Source organism: Tenrec ecaudatus, chromosome 4 (genome assembly GCF_050624435.1).
Source record: "Tenrec ecaudatus isolate mTenEca1 chromosome 4, mTenEca1.hap1, whole genome shotgun sequence".
Taxonomy (NCBI): domain Eukaryota; kingdom Metazoa; phylum Chordata; class Mammalia; order Afrosoricida; family Tenrecidae; genus Tenrec; species Tenrec ecaudatus.
The window spans coordinates 13,343,952-13,364,179 of record NC_134533.1 but is presented as its reverse complement, the minus strand read 5'-3'; the positions used below and the strand labels follow the sequence as shown (position 1 = coordinate 13,364,179).

The following is a 20,228-nucleotide window of genomic DNA, read 5'->3' as shown; positions in this document are numbered from 1 at the left end:
GTGAACGGAATTGCGGCTATTCTGAATTACTTTCCCTGTTCGTAAAATATGTCCCAGCATTATCTTAAAGACACTCACCTGCAAAGAGAATACGTTGTAGCCTTGTCTCATGATAAGTTCATTAAAGGGGTGGCACTTCTTATAATTCACTTTAAAGGCTCAATAAATTATGGCTCAAATTAAAATGTGATCATCATTTTACTCCACAAAGATGAAGGGCTTCGTCTAAGCGCTCTCTGGATCCCATCTCCAGGGCATGTGTTACAGTAGTGACATCATGGATTCCCCATCTCTGAAACAGCGAACCTTTGAATCATTTCCTGGATGGTTTTCTCAGTGGCTCCAGGGAACAATGATGATGATGAAATACTTCATGTTGTAGTGTCATAGGATTCTCTTACTTTTTAGGCTGAAACATAACAAGTTAATAGTAACAAATGTCATCTTTGGTTCCAGTATATCATATCAGGAATCTCTACAATTGCTCTAGACAAGTTCCATTCAACAAATATGGTAAGTCACAATGTTTATAGAAATGATATAACAGGTGCATTTTCCAAAAGGAAGATAGGCAGTAAGGAGGCCACACTATTTTCTCTAAATCGCTAGAAATTGACTCTGTGTTCTTTAGCACAATCATTTTAATATTTAAATACTTTTTGTTGCAGAATGGCATTCCATTGTATAGTTTAGCACAATTTGTTCACACATTTACCTATTGATGAAATTCTCACTGCTGCAGATAAATTCCACATGAACATTCACGGATGAGACTTCGTATAGATATATGCTCTTTTTCTCTAGGGCAAATAACTGACTCGTTTGGTATATGCAAGCTTGAATGTGCAGTATGCGATCTTCCGTCGCTTCACCAATATAATCCAAATTCTACTCTAGTTTCATTGGAAAATATGAGCAGTAGGGTTGGGTTTTTTTAACCTTACTTAACTCAATGAGTATGTTCAACAAATAATTCCAGGAGCTGGACTGTGTGAAGAAGAATGTGATTCCGGGATTGAAAGAAGACGCCTTTACAGCCTGCAGTACCAGATGGCGCAGCCTTGCTTGCAGAAAATGAAAACTTGAAGCACCGGCTGAGGGTCACCAAAACTACAGCCTTCGGTATGGCTTATACCGGAGTGTGAAAAGCACACAATGGTGCTGGTAAACATCGTGATCACAGAGAAACTGATGTCAAGAACTTCATTCCACTTGGATCAGCAGTCAACACCCAGGGAAGTAACAGTCAAGGAATCAAAGGCTTTCTTGCCCTGAACAAATCCGAATAAAGTGCTTCCCTTGGAAGTACTGAAAACAGCGAGGTCAGTTTGATGACACAAGTGTGCCTGACCCAAGCCTTGGTCTTTTCAAGTGGTTCATATACCTGCAAACATTGAACAATGAAATGGGAAGTTGGGGGCACTTGGTACATCTGGCAACAATACTGACTACAGTGAGTGGACTGATGAAGGAGCCAAAAACAGTCTTAGAAGAAATCAGTGAGAACACCCCGTAGAAGTGAGAATAGGAGATTTCTATTTTCAGACTTTGGTCAGGTCTTCGGGGAAAACTAATGGATAGAAAAGAGCATCTTGCACTGGGCCTCCACTCAAGCACCCCCTCAATGCAACAATACTTTCTCCTATTAAACTGACATTCCATGATGCTCACTTTTCTGACGTAATCACTCAAGACAAAGTGGGTGAATAAGCAAATGTGACGAAGAAGTCGGATGGTGCCCAGCTATCAAAAGATATAGCATCTGGGGTCTTAAAGGCTTGAAGGTAAACAAGCAGCCATCTAGCTCAGAAGCAACAAAGCCCACATGGAAGAAGCACGCCAGCCTGTGGGATCACGAGGTGTTGAAGGATCAGGTATCAGGCATCAAAGAACAAAAAATCATATCATTGTGAATGAGGGGGAGTGCAGATTGGGGACCCAAAGTCCATTATGGAAGGGTTGTGGGGAGCAGACAAGTCAGTTGGGGTGTAGTGTAGCAACGATGAAACATACAACTTTCCTCTAGTTCCTAAATGCTCCCCACCCACCCCCCACTATCATCACCCCAATTCTACCTTACAAATCTGGCTAGACCAGAGGATGTACACTGGCGCAGATAGAAACTGGAAACACAGGGAATCCAAGGCGGGTGACCCCTTCATGACCAGTGGTAAGAGTGGCGATACTGGGAGGGTAGGGTGGAAAGGGGGAACTGATTACAAGGATCTACATATAACCTCCTCCCTGGGGGATGGACAACAGAAAAGTGGGTTAAGGGAGACGTTGGACTGTGCAAGATATGACAAAATAATAATTTATAAATTATCAAGGGTTCATGAGGGAATGGGGAGGGAGGGGGTAAAAATGAGGAGCTGATGCCAGGAGCTTAACTGAAGAGCAAATGTTTTGAGAATGATGAGGGCAATGAATGTACAAATGCGCTTTACATGATTGATGTATGTATGGATTGCGATAAGAGTTGTATGAGCCCCTAATAAAATGATTTAAAAAGAAAACAGCATCCTGTTTGGTAGAGGGCCAGTGGAAATGAGGGAGCCCTCTGTGAAGTGGAGTCACATGGTAGCCACAACAACAGACTGGAGCGCCCCATGCTCCAGAAAGCAGCGCAGGACTCGGCAGTGTTCCGTTCTGTTCTAGCTGGTCTCCCCGAGTAGGGACGCTGTACTGAATGGCAACCCACAGGCCTTGGCTAGACTTCACATTCTGCACACCTTTCTCTTCCTCTTGGTTTCCACCAGCCCCCTGCAGGTGCTAGAGATCCAAGGTTTAGATAATCCCTGAGATACTTGTTGGGGGGGGGGGAGAAGAAGAAATATCAATTTATGGATACAGAGTTTCTAAGGATGTTCCCAAGGCCCTGGAGAAACACTGTGCCAAGTGGTAGGCATTGGAATTTACTATCTTTCTGTGGTCACACTCTGCATGACACCATGGTTTGCCTATCTTGTTAACACTTCTTTTAAAAACATTTTCTTCATGTCCAAAGTGTGCTTGTTTGTCTAGGTCAATAATCTAAAAGTTCCTTACATGCCATCTACAACACAGAAGCTGGTTTGCATGGCGTTACCATAGGAATTCAATAATTGTGTGTCCGCGGTGGCACTACCAGGGGGACGAGGTGGGCTTCGGGGGGTTTAGACCACACCAGGTGTGACACCAGCACCTGGCCCACATCTACTTCCCTTGGTGCTCGAGGTCTGTTGGCCCTCTCATGGCTGTTCAGTTCACAGAGAGCAGCCCATCACCCAAGTCTTTCGTAATGCCGCACCCCCCCCCCCCAAATCTTAGGAAGACCAGATGGGTGAGACTGCAGTGTGGGTTCAGCGGACAGGTGGAAAGACCGTGGGCCATGCTGTCTGTCCCTCAGCTGGGGACTTTGCTAGGTGAGACCTGGATGCTGACCTGTGTCCCCACGTAGGAGACCATGCAGCTGATCCCCCAGTCTTTGGCAGAACTGGTCCCTCCTTTATCCCTGTGAAACCATGCAAATATAAGTTAATTGCCGCCAGGAATCACACATTGCCATCTAAAAGTGGCACTTTAAATTGGTGAATTGTTATGTCACTGCTGTTGTGATGACATTGGTGATAGGCAGAAATTACCATTTACAAGTAAGAGTCATACCCCCCAAAAAAAAAAATTCCTAAGGTCTGGTGATGGAGGAGGGTCACGTGGAGGGTTGGTGATCACACTGGTGACTCCTACCCCACGGAAGCACTGCTTCTCAGCCAAGGAACAAATACAGGCACATGACATCGAACATTTATTATCTCCAATTGTTCGTTCCTCTTGAGATACCTACCAAATCAGCAGGTCTCAGAGTCCTTTTAATGGCCTCACCATTCTGGAAAGACTAAGATTTCCATAAATCCACGTGAATATGCCAACATTGCACATGGATAACCCCATCCTCACCTATTCATACTGCCAGTGACCAGATGGCGGTTCTTGTCTATTCCAGATATCCTGCACTTTAGCACTGAACATCATGAGTGCCGTCATCGCCGTGATCGGCGTCTTCCTTCTAATAGTGGAGCTTATGCTGTATACTTTAAGTTCAGTGAGAGTTATTTGGCCCCAGGTAAGTTCTGCATTTCTATGGGAATTGAAACCCATTCGATAATTACATGTGAACCGATTTAGTGAGCTATCAGAATATTTGAGTTCAGGGAGTCTCCAACGTATGACACGCTTGGATTGCAAACTGCGCTTGATGCCAATGGAGGGTATTCTGTGCGCTGGGTATTTCTATGAATCTGTGTCTTCAAATATATCTCTAAACTTGTGTGCAGTATTTCTGGTCCCCAGGTACAGATAAAGATCAAATGTATAGGTACTGATAATAAAAGACAATAATATTGAAAACAAAAAGAGAAGAGGTATTCGACTTATAACAAAAGCCACTTGAACTGTGGCGTTGTCAGACTAGAACACTGTCTTAAATCAGGGAATACCAGTATTAGGCAAGATATAGAGGTGACCTTCATGATTATTTATTCTTTGGCATATGCAGCTACTAAAAATGTTACCACTTATATTCTTGAACTTGGAACCTCCAGGAGCCTCAAGTAACAAATGGAAGGCATTATAAATATTAGTAGTGGTATTTTGAGTGTTATTGTTGTTAGGTACCATTGAGTCAGTTCCGACCCATAGCAACTGTATGCGCAACTGAATGAAACACTGCCCGGTCCTGCACCATCCGCACAGTGGTTCCTGTGCTTGAGCCCATTGTTGCAGCCACTGGGTCGATCCATCTCGCTGAGGACCTTCCTTTATAGTGAGCAGCTCAGTTCTTTCCAAGCACCTACATCTCTGAAGCCAGGTCCCCCGGCCTTAACACAACAAATTTGTTACAGCAGTACTTAATCTTTGTTGGAGAGAATAGCATTCTTATTTACCTAAAACACCCAAAGACTTATATTTGATGTCAAGGCTTTAGTCTACAGACAGAATAAGGTTGAACTGTGTAATTTGAAATACTTGATCCAGCATGCATATTAGTGTGGACATGTTTGCACTGTCAGCTTGGTGAGCGCGTCAGTCTGTCAGCATTTAAGTGTGTCTCTGCTTGTGTTTCAGTAGTTGTGCACATGTGTGTGTGGCTGCGCATGCAAAAGTGTGGGCTTGCTGTACATGTCTCTGTATATGTTTAGTGTGGGAAGGGGTGGTTAGAAGGATGAGAAGACGGGAGTCTGTGTTCCGCTATTTGGTTAGGAATTGGAGCTATCCAGGCCAAAACTTGCTCAGGGGTCTCCTCTTCTCGTTTTGAGGAGGTCGACGTAGACGGATCTTGGACCAAGATCTAGAAACCACCTTTTCCGAATTAAGCCTATGGGAGAGTGTCTGTTTCTAAGTGCCTCACCTAATTAAGATCTCCTTCAATGCCACAATTTTTAAAAAAATCAAATCCATTGCCAAAGGGCTGTGACTCATAGCAACCTTGTGTATTACAGAGTAAAACAAGCTTAAAACATTACGATGTTCGCTCAGGGTGGCAGGGGTAGACACTTCATAATATTTTTTCTCTAATCCAGGATTGTCTAAATTCCAAATTCTTTTACCACAAAATACCAAGTCCAACTAAGAATCGGTTCAGTGGCACATCACAAGACCGTGCCCTGTTGCTTTGAGGAGCGCTATTTTATCCTCCTGGATACCTTAAAATGAAGTCTTTAATAAATATGGACATTGAGAAAGCGCATAAGATCCTATTTGCATAATAGCAATGTCCGTCTGTCTTACTGAATTGAAATATAATTATGCCTGTAACTCTTTCACAAAGCATTATCTCTTGAACTACTAAAGGCCATATTCGCTGGAAATCCAGAATTTCCATCTTGAGGACCCTTCCGTGTTGACACTCCTAAGTTACTCAAAAGCATGGGGGCTACACAGTCAAGCCTGACTTCAAACTCCTACTTCACAGGATCTTGAAGCAGATCAGTAGCCCATCAATAGCCAGTACTTTCTACTGCCGTGGCTTCAGTTCCTATTCAATGGTGTCACTTGGGAAAAATCATTCCCATGGCTCGTGATGGTCTTGTCATAAAATTACTGTGGGCCTCTCAGACTCGGCCTTTCAATATTACAGATTCTCTGTTCTTGTCTGCTGCCCGACTTTCCCCCCAAGAGTTTGGGTCTTTTGCGGTCTGGTACCCTGGGTACAGTCGCAGAAGGAGACAGCCTATCCCCAGGACTCTGAAGCCTTTGCGTGTGTCCTGGTCACCAATCCAAACCTTTCCCTCCCTGTGGGTTCCTTCTTAGGACCTTTTCTTATCAGAGCTCTGATTCCACGGACCTCTCCGTTTTAAAAAGTTCTATGTCAACCGCCAAACGTGAGAGACAATCCCAATCTCCTCTCCTCCAGAAGGTTCAGTGGCCTCAGGGAATGTTTTCTAACCTTAGCCACACACGTAGGAAAACGCAGTCAACGATTCCTCCTGTCTGTTTGGCAGAAGTATGACAGCTTTTGATCATCTCGTATAAGCAATTACGACCATAATGATGAGGAAATATATTGACATGTACATATATCTGTACTCATATCACTGATGGTGAGAGGAGATTGGGTCATTTTCGCTCTCATATTTCATCTTCCTGAAATTTTATAATAGTTTTATGATTTTGAAACTATTAGCATGCCAAGATCTGTAAGAAATGTGCATTTTCTTTTTGGATACAGAAAAGTGCTCAAATTCTTTCACTGTATTTGCTCCTGTATACGTCCTTGGAGTTATTTCTGTCGACTATGATAACCAATTGGATAAGCAATGGAAAACGTAGAAGATAATAGAGATAAAGTGAGTACCTTATTTCTCCATGGTGAATCACAAGCCGCTGGCTTCTGTTTTGAGCCCTTTTTGAAAAACCTTTCCTAAAGAATGATGTGTCTTTATTATATTTCTACCTCCACTCCTATATGGACGAATCAAGCAGTAGATAGATCATTTTCTGGGTCACATCGCTTTAATTCAACACATATGCTCTTGGAAAGTAAAAAATCTGTAGCTTTTGTGACCAGGCATAAGGCTGTGGGACCACGAAGATCTTAGGGCATAGTTTTGAACTGCTATCCTTGTGACTATCAGCCTAACTCACAACCACTCGGCCACCAAGGAATCTAGTATGAAAAAAATCCATCATTTAAAGCTACACCCAAAGTCGTTAGGTTTTTTCCCTAGCAGAGTGTCATTGTGTGGAATGTGTGTGATGGAGATTATGGGACAATAAACTCCTTTCAGTGGCAGTGTAGGAGCTGAAAAGTAAGCAAGAGGTGAAAACTCTTAGAGAACATTTAATAAAAGGCAAACTGTGATCCACATATTAGATTCCCATTGTTGCAACTTCTGTAACATGCCATCTAATTCACATGTGCCTCTAAAAGGAACAATCTTCGTGTGGAGATTTAGCCTAAGAGTATCGAGAAAGAGGATAAGAAATCCAATGTAAAAAAAAAAAAAACTAGATGATCCTTTCTTCTCTTCTACTAATTTTATCAAAGTAATTCCAAATAGAGATTGCTTAAATAAGCAAGCAAACAAAAAAACATGCAAGTTAAGATGGCACATTTATGGATGGTGAGTAAATCAATGAGACTCGATCACATAGTGTGGATGAGAAATAAGGCCAGAGAAGTGCTAAAATTATGACAGAATGGATGTTCTCAGCTAGAACAATGGGCTCTCATGCTCTCACTGTCTCCTGTCTAACCTACAACAAGGGGAGATGGAGAAGAAGAGGACACGATTGAAATATAAAGCGCTCCTGCCCCAAGTCATGGTGTTTTCAGTCACCTCATATTTGTGTGCAAGCTGGACAATCTAGAAGACTGGCCAAAGAAGAATGGTTGCTTTTGAATTATAATGTTGATGATGAATATTAAATACACTATGGATTGCCAGGAGAACGAACAAGTCTGCACTGGAAGAAGTACAACCAAAATGCCCTTGAAAACTGAGCCTGGAAAGACCTTGTGTCATGCACTTTGGACGTGTTGTTAGCAGGGATCAGGCCCTAGAGAAGGGTGTCATGCTTAGTAGAGAGTCAGCAAAAACTAAGAAGACCGCCCCCCAAAAAAGACCACAGTGGGCCACCACGAGGGCTCAAACAGCAACCAATGTGAGGATGGTGACGGAGCAGGCAGAGGTTTGTTCTCCCGTACACAGGGTCACTAGGAGTCGCTCGGTGGCCGCTAAAAACAACAGAAACATCCAGAGGATTTCCAGATTCTTTCCATGGGTGCATGGCCAGGAAGTCAGGACCTGGTTCTCTGAACATGGAAAGAGAAGGAAATCGTCTCATGGGTGAGATGATAGTTCCGTGTGAGGTTTATTTCATTGGGGTGCTTTGCGACCAGAAGAATCGAACCATCGAACAAGAGGTTGGAACCAATGAACCCAGAACTGAGGGGAGAGTTCTAGGGTGGAGATTTCGCATTGGGAGTTGTTATAAGTTTTTAGGTGGCTGACAAAGCTTTAGGTAGAAGTGGTGTTGGCCATAGAACCACCGTTGGAGAACCAAGGAACAGATTAGAGACCTAAAGAGATTAAGGTCCAAGTAAAAGACCAAGTTTATGAGATTAGGTAGCGGCAGCTAAATAGTAAAGTGGAAAACTGATAGTCCATCTACAGACCTTCAGATTCATTGTTCAAATAAAGGACAATGGCTGCAGCCAAAGGGAAGTCAGCAAACAAAAGAATCCACACCAAGCACACACAAAGGCTTCCACAACAGCCGAATTCTTCTCTGTCTCTGCAGAAAGCGAAAAGAGGAAGTGCGTGGATTGAGCCGATAAGAACATCCGAGTTTTCTCTGCAAACGAGGCAGGATTTTAACAGGTAAGTATTTATTTTGAGGAGAAAATTCTATGTTCCTAGGGAGTCATTTGGGGGGACAATTTGACCTTCTTTGAGGGACAATCGTATGGCATAAAGAAAGGAAAGAGGTGAACTATAAACCTCAAAAGTACATGACTTGGTTTTTTAAAATGCCAATGATGAGAGTGTCCTTATCCATGTGTCTTCAAAAACTGTTACCCCAAATCCTCTAGTTTATTATTTTAAAGTACATAAATCAGTTTACCTATCCCGTAAGCCTCAAAAGTCCATGACTTGGTTTTTAATGCCAATGATGAGCGTATTCTTCTGAGTGTTTCTTTAAAACATGTTACCCCAAATCCTGTAGTTTATCATTTTAAAGAACATTGATCAGTTTGCCGATCCCCAACTTACCTCAGGTCCTTGGCAGCAGGAGATAGATCCTTTTCCTACATATCCAAGAACCACCAAGAGCTCAGTCAAAAAGGAAAGCTTAGTGCCCAAAGGAAGAACTTCTTTTGTCCAAGAGGCTTCATGAAAAACAAGTGCATCTCAAGGGCATTCTTCCCCCTATTCCATTAATAAAAAATGAAAATTTAGAGATATGCTTGGGGGTGTTTTTGTTTGTTTGCTTTGCTGTCTCTGGGTAGGAAATTGAGAATTAATTTACCTCAGATTAGATCTGGTCAGGTCGAGTAAAGGAACTCTTCCATACAAGAAACATTTCCTTATTTCTAGAATGGGATCTAAGCCTAATATTGATATCGTGGTATATTAAATGCTGATATCATGGTATACTAAATGCTGATATGGTGGTATACTAAATGGTGATATACTAAATAATCATTTCCTTATGAAAAGGGAATTTAGCATAAATGACACAGTCCTATTGTCTTTGCAGGTGCCTTGGTAGCAGAGTTGTTATGTATTGGGCTGTGAACTGCGAGGTCAGCAGTTCTAAATCACCAGCCATGAGAAACGATTTCCACTCCCTGGACATCCTCTTACTGAAGGGTTGTGGGGAGAAGATGAGCCAGGCAGGGTGCAGGGTAGTAACGATGAAACATATAACTCTCCTCCAGTTCTTAAAAGCTTCCTCCTCCCCCCACCCCACTATCATGATCCCAAGTCTGCCTTACAAATCTGGCTAGACTAGAGGAGATGTACATTGATACAGATAGCAACTAGAAAAACAGGGAATCCAGGACAGATGATTCCTTCAGAACCAGTGGTGAGAGTGGCGATTCCTGGAGGGTGGATGGAATGTGGGGTACAAAGGGGGAACTGATTTCAAGAATCTACTTATAGCCTCCTCCCTGGGGAATGGACAGCAGAGAAGAGGGCAGGGGAAACATCAGACCATGTGACATATGACAAAACAATAATTTATGAATTACGAAGGGTTCATGAGGGAGGGGGTAGTGGGCAGGGTGGGGGGGAAATGAGCAGCTGGTATTAAGGACTCAACTAGAAGGCAAATGTTTTGAGAATGATGATGGCAACAAATGTACATATGTGCTTGACACAACCGATTTATGTATGGCTTGTGATAACAATTGTATGAGCCCCCACTAAAATGATTTTTTTAAGAGTTAGTCTTGGAAACCCACAGGGGCAGTTCTACCCTGTCTTATAGTTGTAAGTGGCTGAATGACATTGAGTTATGTCATTGAGACTAAGAACAAATGTCTACTGCGTGTTACTCTTCTAGAAAGTCCAAGATCCAAAATGTTATCTTTTTTATCCACAATTCTCCTTTATGGTGTCTCACGGTGAATTTTATAAACACATTAGGTACAACATCTTGTTGGGAATGTTTCTATTGGGTGTATCAGGATCCTTGTTTTGTCTTGTTTTCTTTTATACATCCGCAATACAGTATCCTTACATCCGTGAGCAACTCTTCCACTGGGTAGACTGTGCGTATTTTTATTTGTTATTGTCCCAGAGGGAAAATGCATGGCATTCTTCTTTTGCCTGTTTGCTTTTGCAGGCATATACTAGTAATCCGTGTGGCTTGGAAATACACATGCACATGGTCTTTTCCTCTCAGTAAAATTGTTTTAAGAGTCAAGTTTCTATCAAAACATATGTCAATTTATTCTGACTGACACTTAAGATCTGTGGTGCGCATCCAACACAGTTTACATATTCTCTATCCCGGAGGTGAACATCCAGAGATGGCCAAATTCCAATTCCTTTGCCCCTTTAAGTAAGTAACCAGTATCTTCATACCTGACTCCTAAGGGAAGTGTGAACATGGGTTTACTATGTGTAGCCACTGCCATCGGTCAACTCCCACTCAGCGTGGCCCTGTGTAGGATTTTTGAGAGGATAAATCTTTCTGATATATCAGAATCAGACAGCCTCACCTTTCTCTGGTGAAGTGGTTGGTGGGTATAAACAGTCCAATGCTTATCCCACAGTGACGTGTGTGGGTACATGATAGATAGATAGATAGATAGATAGATAGATAGATAGATAGATAGATAGATGATAGATAGATAGATAGATAGATAGATAGATAGATAGATAGATAGATGTCTTTTTAATTTGTCTAAGTCAAATTACTCCCTACTATGGTTTGCTCTTTTGTGCTTGCTCATCTATTTCAAGAAATTTGGAAGGCAAATATCTGGCAACCTGACTAACAAGACCCACAGCTGTGCCCATTCCAAAGGAAGGGAGCCCCAAAGTGAGTGGAAATTGTCTAAAAATGCCTTTGATCCTGTTGAAAGAAACATGCTAGCAAAATTTTCCTGGAGATAATTAAAAGTTGGCTGCAGCAGGACATTGGCAGAGAACCACCAGAGGCTTATGCTGGATTCAGAAGAGGATATGAGACAAAGCGTAGCATTGCTGATATCGTATGGAGAACATCAGGGAGATGGCTGACCTGGGTTTTATGGACCACACGAAGGCCTCTGACTGTGTGGACACAGCAAAGTGTGGATGATATCGTGAGGAATGGGAGTTATAAATACTCGTGTGCAGGCAATACCTGTGCCTAAATGGAGGTAGCTGTTTGAATGGAGCCAGGGGATACTTCATGGCTTACAATTGGGGTGGGCAGAGTATGCGGCAGGACTGCCATCTTTTCACCTTGCCGGTTCAATTTGTATACCAAGCAAGGAAGCCAAGAAGCTGGGCTGTGTGGAGAAGAACACAGTCTCGGTGCTGAAGTCAGACTCAGCCACAACCTGAGTGGTCCAGGCGACACTCCCTTCTCTTTCCGAAAATGAAGAGCACTTGAAACACCGATGAAGTAAAAACGACAGCCTTCAGTCATGGATTACATCTCCACATAAAGAAACTGAAAATTCTCACAACCGGAACAATAAAGAGTATCATCGTGAACACGGAAGAAATTGAAGTTGTCAAATACTTCATTCTTCTGCCCACGGAAGCAAAAAACGAAACCCACTTCTGTCAAATCAATGTGACTCATAGTGACCTTATAGGGCAGCATAGCTCTGCTTCAGAGAGGTTCCGAGACTGTAAATCTTTACAGGATGTGGTAGTTACATAATCAGTTGTCAACTTGAGACTATTAAGAGTGAAGGGATGGAAGTGCTAAGGAGATAAATAGTCCACGGGATGCAGGACACACATGAACTCCCTGTGAGACATTCCTGTTGACAAGCCACATTGGAGCTACACTAGAGCCTGGAGCTGGAGGAGCCACGTGGAGCATTGAGATGTTTCCACTGCCACTGGATCCACAAGACATTCCACCCACTAGCCTGTGATTTTCCTGCATTCGGAATTATTGCATGTGCTGTGTGAGTCTGAAGATGAATTTATAGATTGGTATCAGACATATGGGTGAATATCGGACTTATGACTTGATCTGGATGGGGCTGGGATGTTTTCTCAATATGCAATTGCTCTTTTATATAAAACTCTTTCTTACACACATAGGAGTATCTCTGGATTTGTTTCTCTAGTCAACCCAGCGAACGCACAGGAGCAGCAGCAGCCTCATCTTTCTCCTGTGGAGCAGTTGGTGTATTTAAACCATGTACCTTGCAGTGAGCAAGTCTGGTGCTGACCCTACTGCACCTCCAGAGTTCTCTCTGAAGAAGCAGCGGTCAGGAAAACAAATGGCATATTGTATTGGGGAAATCTGCTACAAAAGACCTCTTTACTTATGTTTAAACTGTTTTATTGACATATAATTGATAAATCATATAATTCAATAATCCACTCATTTTAAGAAGAGTTGTACAATCATCACCATAATCCAATTTTAGAACATTTTCTTTATTCTGTGCTCATTGTTATTAGCTCCCCACTCCCCCCAACTTCCCCTGCTGTAGCCCCAAAGAATCACTAATGTAGTTACTGCCTCTATTGATTTAGATCCTGGATTTCATATACAGGAAAATATTTTTTAAAACACGAACAAAAGTAACAAAGCAAAACAGATAAGACTCTCAATTGAAAAAAAAGCAGAAACTACTAAAAACTAGAACACATTTTTAATGGATCAAAGGGGAAATCAAAAGATAAGGTGTTAAATTCTAACCTCACTGCATTTGCAATAACCCACTTTCCAATGCATTCTGCATGGTAGTAAGGTTAGTCCCATCCCTGGTCTATGTGCAGAGGGAATTCACCAGAAGCTGAATTCGCATGTGTTTCTCTTTCCCTTTTTTTTTTTTAACTGAAAATGGATCAAAAGGGAGATCAAATGATAATATGTTTTACGCGAACTATGTCTGCCAAATCCACTTTACAATGCTCTCTGTCCATAAGAAAACTGTTCACATCCCTCAGCCTGGTCAGAGGGGATTCACCAGAGGCTTAATCCATAAGGGGGGAACCTGCACATGGATTTGGGACTTCCACTTTCATCCATATCCTTCTGCAAACCAGGTGCTTGCAATTTAAACTCTAACACCATCCCCTCCTTTGGATTTGGATTGTACTCCTTCTGCCAGCCAGGCACCACCGGGTTTCTTTAGGACACTTTGCTATCGCGCCCATTTCTTCAGCACCAAGTGGGACTAAGTCATAAGAACAAGTTCTTAGATTAGAACTAGAATTAAGTGTGAACCCAACATTCATTCATATGTCTATGATTTATATGTGTCTCTGGTTCACCTTAGAGATATCTTTGTCATTTTATGTTAGAGAACGTTATCAATCACCCCCTGGAGCATACAGTAATTCTAATGATAATGCCATTGATTTAGTCTAGGGTGTCGAATTTAAGAAGTCTGTTGCGAAAAAATTATACGACTAAAAGCCATTATGAACTATAATACATGATGTGTTGACTTATACAGATGAAATGCTTAAGTGAATGGTCACTATTTACACAACAATCGGAGTGGTGATAGGGCAAAGCTTTCAATGACATTCCTTTACCAGGAAGACCATGCCTACCAGATTAATACATGAAAAGACCTTTGATGACTGAGATGTGCTTGACCAGTTTTCTATTAATGTTCCTATTTCTTCACTCCTATTTTTTCTCTTGTTGGTTTGCAGGAATTCCTTATATAGTTTGAACTATAGATATGAAATCAGTCAGTTAAAATATTGTCAATGCCTTACACTATCCTGTCATGTCCATTAATTTTGTCCATTGTACATAGTACAGAAAATATAATTGTGTATACTCTTATCTTTTTGCCCTATAAGCTTTAGCTACATTTTCTAGAAAATGAGTTCTCAATCAGAGCACCAAAATATTCTCTTCTATTTCCTTTTATTAATGTTGTACTTTTACCTGTCAGTTTTAGATGTCCAAATCATCTGGACTCTTGTGGTGTTAGAGTGTTAGACAGAGAAGTAGTTTTGTTTTTCTCTGTATGAAGAGTCTATTTTCTGAATTCAAGTACTAAACAGTCCATCCATTTTTCCATCGATTAGTAGTAGTATCATTATTCATATTATTTTGTATGTGTCTGTCTGTCTGAGTTTCTATAATTCAACAGTATTTTTTGTTGCTTGGGCTTTGAATATGTCTTCCTAATTTTTCTTCTTTGTAAACTTAACTAGTGTTCATGGACTTTTTAAAATAAAGGCTAGATATCATGAGGGGAGGGGAGGAGGGAGGGGAGAAAGAGGGAACTGATCACAAGGTTGGATTCACAGCCCACCCCCCAGGGGGATGAATAACAAAAATGTGGGTGAAGGAAAGCAACAGGCAGTGTAAGACACGAAATAACAATGATAATATATCATTGATCAAGGATGCACAAGGGTGGGAGGAGGTGGAGGAAAGAAGAGCTGATACCAAGGGCTCAAGTGGAAAGAAAATGTTTGGGAAATGTTAATGGCAACAAGGGTGCTTTAATACAACTGAATCATGGATTGTAATAAAATTTGGAACCGCCCGCCCCCCCAAAAAAAAGATAAATGAATCAATAAAGACTAGAGTTTATTAAGTCTCTCAAACAATCAACTGAAATTTTATTTCGACTGCATGAAATTTTTCAATTAATTTTGGAAAATTTTGATATTTGGTCTATTTTGGACTATTAAACCATGCCATCTAAGACATGGAGTTTGAGTAGTTTTCCATACATACAGATTTTGTTCCTAAGTCCTTTATTAACTTGCTTATAAAACTTTTTCCCCCATAGAGAAATCTTTTTTAGAGAAATCTTATGCAATGCTACATATGAATCCACCAAAGGCATCTATAGCACATGATACACCCACTTTGCCAATGTCAAAAATCATTGCCTAAAATCGCCACCAGCACAAATAAGATTGCATGTAATAACTACATATCTGTCATTGGAGCCTAGGAGATATAAATACGGACATATATCTTTCAGGAAATTATGAGATATATATTATATATATAATCACTCATTCACTCACTCACTTTCATCAAGTCGATGACGACTCACAGTGATCCTATTAGAACAGGGAAGCACGGCATCTGTGAGTTTCCAAGACTGTAACTGTTTACAGGGAGTGGAAAGCCCAGTCTTTCTCCAGCAGAGTGGCTAGTGGTTTCAAACTGCTAACCTTGTGGATTGTCGGCAACTTGTAATGACTACACCACCAGACCTTGTGTGTGTGTGTGTGTGTGTGTGTGTGTACACATTTACATAATTTGCCCAAGCAGCCCAGAATTTTCTTTTGCAGCAGCCTTCCGTGGCAGGTCTTTGAGGTTGTATGCTTTTATTTTATTTTTTTAATCTGTGTTGAGTGGGTAGTGTGTGTTTGTGTGGTGGGGAGGTGTCCCTTGGGGAATATCCACATACTCTGCTCCACAGAGGGTCCCAGGTTTTCCAATGTGGCACGGGAATGCTGTCCTTTCTTGGAACTGGGGTTCATTTGAAAAAATTCTTGGAGTGGGTGGGGTAGACGGGGAGCTTTCGATCATGACTCATCTTACCAGAGGGTCTGTCTCTGGTTGGTGGGGAAGGGATCGACAAAGAAGCTTGACCTCTTCAAACTGGATGTGTTCAGGTCCCGTGGACACAGTATGATGCTGCCCATCCAAGGAGAGGTGCCATCAGGAGGAGGGGGGAGGGGACAGAGAGCGGTGGCCCTGCTGGTGTGGGCGCTGCTGGTGTGCGCGCGCCCCACGCTCCACGCCCTCGCTCTGGGCCACAACCGTGGCTTTCGAAGTAGCAGAGGCGATGAGAACCCCAGCGGAGGAAGCTGCGTCCGCCTGGCTCCCAGGACTTGGCAGGCCCCCACCAGGTGCGCCGCAGGCTGGACCAAGCCCCAGGAACTCTGTGCGAAGGGTGCAACGTGAGTGTAGGGGACCCAGACTGGGGGGCACTGGTGCTAGGCCTACACCTACCGCTGGGGTGGGCGTTCCCAGAGACCCCTAAACCAGAGCGCTACCCAAACCACTTGAGGTTAGGAAGATCACCAATCCTTACATAAAACTCGCTGCCAATGGAGTCAAAACTGACTTATTGTGACCCTGTAGGACAGGGTAGAACTTCCCTTGTGACTTTCCAAGACTGTATTTCTTTATGGGCGAACAAAGCCCCGTCTTTCTCTGGGAGCCTCCTGTGAAGTCTACACAGACAGCCAGCGTATTATGCAGTAGACTCTTCCAGCGACAGTGCAGAGTAAAACAGCTCCGCAAGGCTTTCCACACTGTGAATCTTTATTTGTTATATGATAATTAACTTACAATTTAATTTCATTGTGAATTGGGTGAAAGTTTACAGAGCAAATCAGTTTTCCATTCAATAGTTCCCACACGTTTTGTTCCATGCATTGTTTGCAATCCCCACAATGTAACCACTCACTCCATTTCCTCGCTGGCTTTCTTGTTGCCATTCCTCCCACTTTGCTGATTCCTCTGAACTTTATCTTTCTCACTCTCTGTCTTTTGATTGAAGCGTTTAGTCCAATTACATTCATAATTACTGACAGGAGCTCTAGTGAATGCTGCCTTTTGTATCCCAAATCCCTTATTATGATAAGGAAAGTGTACCTCCATAGTGTTATTGCTCCCCTAAAACACCTTCTTTGTTTGGCTGAAAACAGCTTACAATAGTGAGCTTGGTTCTCGGTCTAAATGGTGAATAAGGGCCATAACCTTAAGGATTCCCCTAGTCTCTATCTGGCCCGTCAGTCTGGTATTTTTGAATGATTTTGAATTTTGTGTCACATTTTCCTCCCATTCTATCCAGGACTTTCTCAGGTGACATTTTTCAGAGCAGTTGGTAGTGGTCGACAGGCACCACCTAGTTTTCCTGGTCATCGAGACTCGGGTTGGCATGGTGTGTTAATAGGAGACTGATGTGGAGGCCGTACCTGACCACGTAGGCGAGGAGGAGAACCCAGCTCAAGAGCAGGAGCCACAAGGCAGAGGTCACACAGACCCCCACCCTCCATTTTTCTGAAACAACCATTCATCTTGCAACACTCTCCTCTTCTGAGTTCAATAATTCCTTGCAAAGACCATGCACAGAACTCAGACCATACACACAAGTATGAAGCTGTATCAGGGAAATTAACAAATCACCACAAACTTGGATCAGAAAACACTAAAGAAATCGTCATTGGTTCACGACCCCTCTCCTCAGCTTTGTGGTGCTCAGTGTCCCAGTCACACGGTCCAATGGCCTCTGCCTTCGTCCATGGACCAGAAAGCCCACCCGATGCTCTACTTCATGGTCTCATCATTTCGGTGCTGCTGCTCTGCTCTGCCTCATGGTCTCCTTACCTCGGTCCCTGATCTCAGTGTGACATGGCTTCTGCAGCTTCCACCACTTCAGGCAGGGATTACAAATGTGCTCCGCTAGTGGCTCCTCTTCTTTGATGCTCCTGAGAATTCTTCCTCCTGCTTCTGAGAGGCGACTTTCTGATACCCAGAGGAATAGCAACCAACTCACTAGCCCCCTCAATTAGTGCCACACACCGCATGACCCTGGTAGTGTAGTAGGCTGTGATAATGAGTCTTTCCACTCCCATAAAGATTGACAGTCTCAGAAGCCCACAGTCACAGTTCTACTCTGTCCAACAATGCTTTTGCTCAGTTCACTGTCCTACAATCTACCAGCTTGCCAGTGATTCTATTAACTCGCAATATTCTTGGGAGGGGTTGAAGCAGGCTCTGTTGTCTGCCTCTAAGAATCCTGACAGCTTCATGGAATATCATTTAAAGTTGCTAGAAAATGAATAAAGGTTAATAAAACCATTAGAATTGTTAGGAGATGTTTAACTATGGGTAATGAATTTTTAAAAACCTAGTTCATAGAACTGTTTCATTGTGAAAAATAAAGAATGTAAGAATAAACTTCTTGATGAGTGTTAAGTACCTTAGAATTTATTTTGTTTCATTTTTATGTTTTCTTTTAGAACTAGAGTCTATTCATTCCTTCTATGGATGTACTGTATTTTGGATAAGATGCCTCCAGTCCCCATTATGCTGAAAAAAGAAACTAGAGTCTTTGGGGTAAGGACTAGGGGTTGCTTAAGTGAATCTGTGGTTTGGGTGTGTGGCAAGTTCCAGTAAGTAGCGGAGAGAATAACACCTCTGATCATCTACCAAAGGAAGACACTTATTGGACTAAGTTCTTACAAATAAACTCCTACCATCCTACCTCAGTGATTTTCCCTTTGTCTGTGCATGTCTATAATGAGTTTGGAGGAAATTAGAGACTGTGGGTCCTAAAGGAGATGATAGCTACCTACAGCCAAGAAATAAGGTCGGTCACAGGACTTCTTGAGCATCTCCAAACATTGTGTTCTTGTCATAATCACCCTGCATTTATATCGGGGACATTGTCATCCTAGGCCACCATTCCTACTCCTTCACCCCAACCAAACCTGACATACTACTTTCTTTCTATGCCACACACCCTAAGTAGTTGGAGCTTGAGTCAAATTTAAACCATGACTTTAATTAAAGTGCCTAACAACGTCAAGACCAGAATCTTAGGATTCAATAGAGTTGGTTACAAGTGACTTTTCCAACCCCGTGGTTCTGAGAGTCGAAATTGGTCACAGAGAACCCCACTGTCTCCTTAATTGATTTAGGGGGATGCAGATGGTAGAAATACATCAGAGAAAAGAAGCTTGCTATTGGTTATACCCTGTCCTCCTAGATACCGAAGAATATGAGGTGTCCACCAGCCCCTCCTTCAGAGTATCCCTGTGTTCTCTATAAACTAACCTGCGGAGGAAGTGCCAGACCCTACAGGACTTTGAGCTTCAGTCTAGCTCCCTGAATACTTGAATCATATCATGCCTGGGAAAGAGGGCTGGTGGCACAATTGTTCAACATTCAGCTGCTAACCAAAAGGGCAGTGGCTCAAACTCACCAGCAGCTCTGTGGGAGAAGACCCGGTGATCTGCTTCCATGGAGATTATTATTGTGGGTGGATGCCACCAAGTTGGTTCTAAGTCAGAGCCACCCCGTGTACCACAGAGCAAAACACTGCCTGGCCCTGGGCCAGCCTCATAATTGGTATGTTTGCGCCCATTGCTGCAGCCACACGGTGCCGAGGGTCTTCCTCCGTTTCACTGTCCTTCTATTTTACTAAGCATGATGTCTTTTTCCAGGGACTAGTCTCTTTGGATTACGCGTCCAAAGCATGTGAGATTAAGTTTTGCCATCCTCCCTGGTTAAAAGCATCTCGCTGTATTACTTTCAAAATAGATTTGTCTGTTCTTCTGGCCGCGCATGGGGCTTTCAATATTCTTCACCAGCACCACAATTCAAATGCACCGATTCCTCAGTCTTCTTACTCTCACGTGAACACGAGGCCATTGAAAATACTAAGTGTCCCTTAGTCCTCCAAGTGTCGTCCTTGCTCTTCAACACTCCACAGAGGTCATGTGCAGCAGATGTGCCCAATGTTGTAAGCTTGATGTCTTGACTGCTCCTTCCAGGAAAACTGATCACAGATATCAAGATAAAATCCTTGACAATCTCCATTTTTTTCTCCC

The 20,228-nt window shown here is 42.6% G+C and overlaps 1 protein-coding gene across 1 annotated transcript in view; it reads left to right on the top strand.

Moving 5' to 3' along the window:
* MS4A13 (membrane spanning 4-domains A13) overlaps nucleotides 1–20,228 on the top strand; it is a 79,239-nt gene that overhangs the window by 55,306 nt on the left and 3,705 nt on the right. The window contains exons 5-6 of the mRNA XM_075547563.1: nucleotides 3,983–4,102; nucleotides 8,782–8,861. Coding sequence (XP_075403678.1) covers nucleotides 3,983–4,102; nucleotides 8,782–8,861 — 200 coding nt within the window. The remainder of the gene's footprint in view (nucleotides 1–3,982; nucleotides 4,103–8,781; nucleotides 8,862–20,228) is intronic.